The 9298-nt window shown below is 48.5% G+C and overlaps 1 protein-coding gene and 1 long non-coding RNA gene across 3 annotated transcripts in view; both read right to left on the reverse strand.

Moving 5' to 3' along the window:
- Positions 1–202, reverse strand: part of LOC106122030 (uncharacterized) — a 1485-nt gene extending 1283 nt beyond the window's left edge. For both annotated transcript variants that reach the window (XR_001228078.1, XR_001228077.1), the window contains exon 1: positions 136–202. This is a non-coding gene — a long non-coding RNA (uncharacterized LOC106122030). The remainder of the gene's footprint in view (positions 1–135) is intronic.
- A 225-nt stretch (positions 203–427) lies between these two features.
- Positions 428–5642, reverse strand: LOC106121834 (uncharacterized). The gene is made up of 5 exons (XM_013317662.1): positions 5258–5642; positions 4502–4642; positions 1254–4333; positions 839–1042; positions 428–615 (listed from the first exon to the last, which is right to left on the reverse strand). Exons 1-5 carry the CDS (start codon positions 5458–5460, stop codon positions 428–430), a joined length of 3816 nt encoding a protein of 1271 aa, XP_013173116.1. The 5' UTR covers positions 5461–5642.
- Between the last annotated feature and the right edge of the window lie 3656 nt (positions 5643–9298).

The following is a 9298-nucleotide window of genomic DNA, read 5'->3' on the forward strand; positions in this document are numbered from 1 at the left end:
GAAAAAAAAAAAAAAAAAAAAAAACAAACGGCTCAAGTGTAAGGTTACTTTCCTCGTATCTTCAAATAAGGGCAGGCCACATGGTGATACCCTGATCCTGATTTGTAGTCATCTAAATAGTAGTAGGCAGCTAACCTGAGGCTTCCTTGGTAAGCGCAAGCGCGACGCGGGCCGGCGTCGACCTGCGCCCGACGCACCGCTCCTGCAGCGAGCCACGTCATATCATAGCCACACCATCACAAAGATTCTCAGCTACGCATAATTTACTACAAAGTTTTTGGCTAATTCGTTTCGAAATGAAGTTTGCTCCTTAACTAAGCGACAGATCTCAATGGCATAGTTACTCTTAATGCCCATTGCGAAGCGACAATTTATTAAAACTTTGTTATTCTAACCAAAATCTATGACTACCTAAGAAACCGCATTTCTACATAATTTGATAATTTATTTGTATAACTGGGTGACGTACGGCGCGGCAAAGAGGTTGGGCCGGCTGAGCAGCGGGCGGGGGGCAGGCGCGCGGTGCGTGCGCGGTGTCCGGGAAGCGCAGGCGCATCTCGACGTCCGTAGGCAGCGCGGCGCGGCACGAGCCCGCGACGGTCACCGCCCACTGCCCTGCACACATCCCAGACCTCATTACGTCCTTCTACTTAAGATCGCTTCGTTTCCTATAAACACCTCGCTCGCCGCAATACCAAGACATGACCGTTAGGTACATCATAAGTGATATGAATGAGATAACCACAAAATAGGTTTCACCGTATTTATCACATCGGAGTTCCCATAAACTGCCTGAAAAACAAAAGGTAGCCCTGGCCAGAAGGCGCGGGACGGCTACCTGCGTCGCCAGCGAGGCGGCGGCGGCGGCGGCGAGCGTGCAGCCAGCCCGGCGCCAGCGCGCACAGCAGCCCGCCCGACTCGCTCGAACTGGAGCTGGAGCAGTCCGCCGTGCCTCCCGCACCCCCCGACCCTGCGCCGCACAGCGGGAGCCGCAAACCTTCCTCCTGTCGAACCGTCTTCTCCCTACGTCCGTTACCTCCACCTTGGTAAAAATGAAACAAACACGTCTTTCGAATATTTAATTTATTAACACTTGTACAGTGCGATGTAAGACGCGGAGTGATTTCGTGTTATTAACTCATAGTAGTGTGCGACGGTCGGTACGTTGTTGTGCGGTGCTGGCTACTCTACGGGGATCGAGGAAGCTGAGGCGAGGACGAGCGGCGACGTCGACGCGCACCAGCGCGCGGTACCTGGCGGCGGCGGAGGCGGCGGCGGCTGCCGGGCCCGCGGGTGCTGCGGCGCGCACGGCCGGCGCGACTGCTCGCGCCGACGCTGCAAACTTTGCGAAACTTGTTGAATTTTAATCTTCGGATATTGGTTCGGAGAACTTTTACGCCGCGGCGAGAGAGTCTGCGTAGACATCGACATGTTTCTTATAGGACTCGTAGCTGCAGATCGGTTAGGCGATGTCGATGACCCTACAGCGTGTGTTTGCGTTAACACACTGCGATGTACCACTCTGTCGGGCATCGGAGAAGTACCGGCGCTCCTCGTCTCTTTCCCGATCGTCGAATCCACAATAGATTTTACAGCTGCGACTCCGGTACACATCCGGTTTATATTTAAAGATCCTTCTTTTTTTTTTCTAAGGCTTTCTTCTGCGTCATGAAGCGGATCGTCGGTAAGAGTTGGTAACGACGCCCGGCGGCAATACATATGATGCTCACTCCCAGTTTCCACGATCGCAATGGGTTTTTCTTCTGGGATCATATCGAACACACGCTTGAAACGAAGAGAGTTCGAACGAGATCGCGGTTCGCAGTGGAGCGCGGCGGAGCGCCGGCGGGCCGGGGCCGTGGCGCCGTCGGCTCGCGCGTCCGCCTGCTCGGAGACATCGCGCGCCGCGCTCGATGAATGTGCGCTCATACTTTCCACGTTGTAAGGGAAGCTGGCAGAAGTGGCGTTAGAGGAAGCGGTCGAGCACTTGCTTGTTTGAATGAGTTGGGAAGCTACTCTATCAGATACTGGGACAGGGATTCGCGACTTCTTGACCTTTGAACTGAGATTTTCATCGGAGTTGCTCGTTTCGGGGGAGCTCGCCGAACTGCTGACGTACTCTAATATCTCTAAGATTTCAATGCATCTTTTTCCATCGTGTATTTCGGACTTCTGATAAATTCTTTTTGACTTGCTATCATCAAGCTGCGACGACGGATAAGCTTGAAGAGACAGTTTTCCTCGTATTTGGAATTTTTCTTTACGATATTTTTTGTCTATACCGTCCGAACACGACTGCGATGCATTATTTTTGGATAATTTTTTACAATGACTAATATTTTTCCTATTCTTTGGACATAGGGATTCATCGGACTTTGCCGACACCATCAGGACCGACTTTTGTTTTATCCTCATACATTTCAGCTCGTCTTGAACAATTTTTAATATGGCATCGTCAATTAACGATTTAATGAGGGAGATGCCCTCTCGCTCTACCTCATTCCTGGCGCTGCGCGGAAGGCCGCGGCCCTGGTGGGCCAGCTCGCGGCGCATTTGCTGCGCCTTGCTGCGCCGCGCGCGCTCCAGCCGGAGTTCTCTATTCCTGTGTCGCCTGTACAACCTTTGCTTTATAATTTCCGGCATGTGATCCGCTACTACGATGTCTTTATTTTCACGGTCACATTCACAATGGTCATCTTTTATCGTGACAAAAAAAGCTTCACCTTTGTCTTTTGAAGCGGCACTCTCTGTTCGATATGCGTTTTCGGGCAACAGATCTAAGACGTCGATGGAGGATCTCACGAGCTCGCTTCTCCTACGAGCGGACTTTCTGAACGCAACCGATCGCGGGGAATTGGGATCATCTAAGCTGTCCACGAGACTCGCACATTCGGAGCCGTGCAGATCGGCATCCTCGGAGGACGAAGTGTTTACTTCCATCGACTCAGAGTGAGGAAAAGCCGAAAAGCGAGCCACGAGCGTATTGTCGGCGATGTTTTCATAGTAGTTGCCGGCTCCGACCCCGCTTATCACTTCCGACGTCTCGGAGCTCGCAGGCTTTTCGATAACTTCTGCCGTTGTGGAATATGAGGCGGGTTCGTTTTCCAAATAAACATCCGCCTTTGATATCTCTATGTGAGATATGCTCGACATACTTTCATTGGAATAACGCGCATTGCGTTCCAACAACTGAAAGTCGTCCTGAAACAGTCTTTGTATTTGTTGTAAGACCGCTCTGTTGTCCACGGAGTGGTGCGGGAGTGCGGGGCGGCCTGCGCCGGCGGGCTGGCTCAGCAGGGCCGGCAGGGGCGCGCCTGGTTCGCCGCTCCTCTCGCGGCGCTCGTCGCTGCTACACAGCTCCTCGTGACCAAATATAATTTGATTGTTCGAAGTGGGGCTCAAATGCACTATGGTGTTCACCCCCGTGTTTTGTAATTTTATTTTTATCTCCTTTTCGATAATATTCAATTTCCCATTGGCCCCGATGGATGCGTTCATAGATTCCAATTGGTCCGTCAACGAGTTCAAGCTTTCTACTAATATACCAGAAACATACTCGTCAATATTTTCTCCTGAAATGTCTTTATATTTGTCTGGCGATTGTTTTCCCAGTCGTTTTTGTTTATTGTCAGAAAACGACACGTTGGAGCCTGAAGTGTAATTAGTGTCCACGGATTCCGACACGACGATTTCGAGGATATCGTACGATGGGGGTCTCGTCGTCACATTGTCGTGTTGCTGTACTTCATCGGCTCCGGCGGCGGCCGAGCTCGGCGCCCTACGCGCGGCATCTCTCGTCGTGCACGTAGTCACAGAGAAGGTATCGCTCGAATCGGCGAATGAGTTTCCGTCGGGGCGACTGCCGGAGCCGGCGGTGCTGATGGTCGGTGTTGCGACACCCGTCATTTCGGAAAGTCGAAGCCCGGCTTCCGATACGTCTTTGTAAGTTGTCTCCGAAGCAGAACCGTTTCGGACGTCCGTGTCGGTAAATGATGAAATCGCCGCGTCTCTTTCGGTGGAGGACGAGACGCCGAGTCGGGACGGCGTGGTGCTCGATTCCAGCCGTAACCGATTAGGTGAGGTGCGTCCGGAGGCCGAAGCGGCTGAGGTCGGACGCAGCTCCGAGCGGGAGGCGTCCAGTGAGCGGCAAGCGGGCGCGCAGCGACAGACGCAGGCGCAGACGACGCGGCCGCGCAGCCGGCGAAGGAGTGCCGAGCGCCGCGTCGCTCCGCGCTCGCGCCGCGCCGACCCCGCCTCGGCGTCGCTCAGGGCGCAGGGGCACGTCTCGAGGATGCTGTTCGATTCCTGGGCATTTAGTTGCTCCAAGCGATACCTATAAATCAAATTAATAATAAGTAGCTAACATATTTATGACCGCCAACATATGATAGAACGACCGGGTAAATCGAGCAAAATACTATAGAAAAAAAAATACAGCGTTGATATCTCACGTCTCTCGTCTCACGTGTTACACATTATTTCTTTTTCTATTGACACGTACTTGCGCATGACAGTTTCCGGTGCGGAGTAGCGGCGGTGGAGCAAGCCGGGAGGCGCGGCGGTCTTCTCTCGGCCCGCTGAGGAGCTCATCGTACTGTCGGCTTCCTTCTCACTACTATGAACCTTATCACAGGTAGCTTTTCTGCGTAAGAAAGATGTAAATGAAACTTTTTAATCTTACTAATATTATCAATGCGAATGTTTGGATGGATGGATAGATGTTTGTTTGAAGGTATCTCCAGAATAGTAGATCAGATCTTGATGAAATTTGGCGTACATTATGCAGTTTTTTTTTTAAATTACACGCGGACGGAGTTGCGTGCGACCGCTAGTTATGCATAAAATAAGTATTTCTTTCACCCCAAACAGCTACTGACAGAAGTTAAAGCATAATGCACACAGCACACCCTCCACAGGCACGCTCTACGCAATCTTAACCACTCGATTAAATTGCAATAAATGCTCGAGCCGGTCGCGCTCCACCGGACGCAGAGATGCGGCAGCGGGCAGCGGGCGGCGGACACACGGGCTCCGGCAAACGGAGCGCATCATTGCAAATATGAAAGCTATTTACATATTTTGTATTAGTTATGTGCTTTCCCATTGAGTCTAATACCTACTTTTTGTTATATCTACATACAGCTCGATTCAAATGTAATACAAACGTATAAAACATTCTAAAATACTTGACAAGTGTACAATTTTAATAACTACCCACTAACTATTTTGTGCACGCAAAGGTATGTATTATACGTACATACAATAATTAAATCGCAGAGCTGTAAATTGGAATTGGTCAACATCATTAGGTTGGGTATACTCGTAAGTAAATATGTGAAAATTGAAAATCCCCATTCCCATCAGTTTCTTCATTTGACCGACCCAATCTATGATCTGTATCAGCATTTCGCAAAGTGAGCCAGAGCGTTTTAACAATATTTTTGCTGATGGACGAGACATCACCGGGAAGGGATCAAACTGATTCTTTGCCACCAGGGCGAAGTCGTGGGGAGTCGCTACTAATTATATTTGTATCACGTTTTGTGAGTTTTTACATCATTTTTAACAACTATTTCAGAACAACTTCGAACGACGTGAGAAAACAAACCAAACTGTTACGATGACGCGCACGTCCGACGCGCCTTAGCTTGCTTCACTAACTTATCGATTGTACAGCTTTACTAATTATTATTTAAATAATAATCGTGTATTATGAACGCATTGAGTGTGTACAGGGTTGTGCTAGTTCGCGCAACATTCATCGCGCCCTCGGAACCAACCGGCGACAGCACACACCATTGCCGCGCAACAATGAATTTTTTGTAATCGAACGTATTCGCCGCTCGCAGTTTTTATTCACACCGGTACAGGCTGCGAGGTGACGCGTGTTGCGACGGTGGAGTGCGGGGTGAGACGGGGCGCCGGCTGCCGCGGCACTGATATATTTACCCTGCCAGTGGTAGTTGCTAGATAACGTCCGAATCTTTCCAACTTAGAGAAAGCCCGTATTAATAATGACTTGAAATTACAAAATATGAAATAAAATTTCTCCCACGCTAAATGGTCGGAGTTCAGAATAAGCAGCACAAAAAAAAAACTATCATTTTCGCCGCCCACATCGAAAGTCTAAGCAAATTCGTTTAATCCGTCCGGCGCGGGCGAAAGGACGCGTACTTTAAGGCTGTAATAGCATTACGTGTACTACTTGTATTCATATCAATGAAGAAGAATTTACATAAAAGTCAAATACTGTTTTAACGTAAATAAAGAGTTTCGGGTGAGCGCGGCGTGTGAGCGTGTGAGTGTGTGAGCGTGTGAGCGTGCAACGCATGTTTTATTTATACACAGCGCTGATCCACACAGAACTCTAGTACATGAATGCATTGACTTAGGCATCTGAATGTGTTGCGACTAAACTTAGAATTTGTCAGAATGAGAGAGTGCGCTGCGGCCGACGCGTCCAGCGACGAAATCCTCCTTGTTTTTGTTTTGAGGTTTCGCGCTGCACCAGACGCTCAAAAACTTCACTTTACCGGTTGCAAACGATACACGTACTACATAACGCATAAAAATTATGTACTTATATATAATTTCTATGTAATTCCGGCAGACCGCGACGCTCATGTTTCACTTTACGTTGAAGAGACATGAGGAGATGCGGACGTGATATGCAAGTCATAGTCGTAGCCGTTGTCGTTTGTTCAGTGACCGTGTATACGTATACAATACGAACAGCACAGATAAAGCTGGTGCGTCGCTCCGAGCACGACGGCCGGCTCATTATGAGGGCGCCACCCTCGCGTAATTGGACGATGTTTTGTCAGCTTACAAACACATATAGTTTCTCCAGGTGTTGACTAGGGTTCTCTCTGGAGGATGAGCTCCAGATCTGCGGATTAATTGTCCTCCAGTGTCCACGGGACAACAAAAAGATGCGGCCTGTGGTGATCGGTGAACAGTACAAAAAAAACGGATGACAAAAGGCAGTGTTCTTGGACATCGATTAAATCAACAAAGTAGATTGAAAAACACATAGTCACGAATAAGATAGTAAATTGTCGTTCATGTTACTACAACACGAATACCTCACGGTAGGACTGTTTTGTTTTGGAACATAATCAATGATCTCCAGAAGTTGGCGCGATGGTGAGTCAGAACCTGGGAGCTGGTGCGAGTGCGATTAAGAGTATATATGGAAGCAGCGTGCGCAACCGAGGGCGAGGTACTGACCGCGAAGTGTGCGTCTGCGCCGGCAGCGCCCAGGCCGCGGGCGCGCCGCCGTGTTTGCCGCGCACTCTGCGCTCCTCTCGCCCACCTGGACATAAACACACGTACAAATGTATATTTTAATTGTTTTTATTTGTTCTATGCTTTTTTGGTTTAACTGCTCGACTAAATAAATACTGCCTAATATTCGACCAGGTACTCATACTAGTTCTCGGAAGACTACGACGCCAAGTATTTAACCACTTAGTCGACCAATTACCTACTCTTATAAATCTTCTGATAACCAATTTGCCAATTCTACTTGACTTGCATACTACACAAACAAGTACAAGACCCACTACTCGACTAACAGCACGATCAAGTAATGAGCTTTGCGAGGACCTCCAACTCTAAGCGGCGGTTCCGAGACACGCGGATTGTAGTACGCCAATGACGAACCAATTTTGTATGTCGTAAAACGTATCAACTTCAAATGAACGATTAAATGTACTCTATTTGTGTTTTCCTGCTGACAACTGCCGGGCCCGGCCTGCAAGGTTCGTACTTATCTGCTATTGAAATCATTTGTACAAGTCTTAAATATCTTGGTCTGTCAAGGTCATCTACCCGCAATGCCCTCCCGCCGCACCCCCTCACACTTGCCACATCTAAAATTATGTTCTGCGCAGCGACTCCTACGAGGTTCCTAACTGCTAGGAAGACAACTGATGCACACGGGCATATTATAGGCTACTTTTTTTAATTTTATGCTGATGAAATTGAGAGCGGTCGCTAGTCAATAACTAAATTTTCCTTTGCAGCCCAAGAATAGTTTGCGAGAGATAATTCGTGACATTTACTTAATAGAATAATATTTCGAGCTAAGAAGAGAAGTACTTCTCCGAACACATTTTCTTAAAAAAAGTAGGGGTCAGGCGACCGTGTGACGTCACAGCAGTTGACTCAGCCGCAACCCGCAACACTCGCCTTCCTTGAGTAGCAATGAAGTATTATTTTGGGGTCACGTGATTGTATAATCTGACAAGTAATGTATTATTTTTCTTTTGTCAACACTTAAAAAGGTCATCTGTCGAGGTTGAGCAGTCGATCGAACCTCGGCCCTCTAAGACAGCGCTCTCTGCTCCGAATCTTAGCCTGTGGGTCTGCTACAATTGTTTACATACTATCTACAAATTTCGCCTGCACAGTTACGCAGTTTTCCATCATTACAGTTTACACTCAAATAATTACCTACTTAAAATAGTTGCGCGTCAGAAATCAATATGAGAATGTCCGTGAGTAAGATGAATGGCGGCGAGTGACTGAGCTGTCGCTTCGAGACTTGAGTTAGAGTTCGACTCCCGCGGGGACTTCAGAACTGCATTGGCCCACTCTCGCGCTCGCGCTCGCGCTCGCACTCGCACTGACGACAGCGAACAACGTGCAGTAAGCCCGCACCGCGCCTGCCGACTGCCCCGCGCGCTGCGCGCTGCCCGCTGCCCGCTACCCGCTACCCGCCGCGGCGCCGCACATGTGTTGCGATGTACAACTACACCACCACCATGCAGTGCACCAGTTCTTCACTTGCAGTTCAGTGTCAATTGTATCGTTTTGCATACTCACGTGTCGACATCGTCGCATATGCCAATTTCGCGATATGTAATTAAACTGTTTATTGCACATTTTTACGCACAAAAGAAAAAGCTCACTTAAGCTGACTAGCACTAGATCAACATTCATTTCAGTATTCTATTTTTTTAGAACGAAGAGTATTGAAAATGCAACTAAGCACTGTGTACCGACCAGAAAGTCTAACGTGACCATTTTTTTTTACTTAAAGCGGGACATTGATATCTTTAGGGCAATTAAAAGGTAAAACTGGATTGAAGGTTGAACTGGGTTTTCTCATATCATATGGGTTGACAGATGATGCGGTCTCGCGCATTACTCGCATCGGTCGACTCGACTGCTTAATTTTTTGCGCGGTTTGAAAATCGTGACAATTTGGTGTCCCAGAATTTTTTTCGGGGACACCGGGGCTCGACCGAGTCCTGTTCAAAATGGGACGTTCGGTTACGTTAAGAATGCCACG

This window comes from Papilio xuthus, unplaced genomic scaffold (genome assembly GCF_000836235.2).
Source record: "Papilio xuthus unplaced genomic scaffold, Pxut_1.1 DF826933.1, whole genome shotgun sequence".
NCBI classification, from domain to species: Eukaryota; Metazoa; Arthropoda; class Insecta; order Lepidoptera; family Papilionidae; genus Papilio; species Papilio xuthus.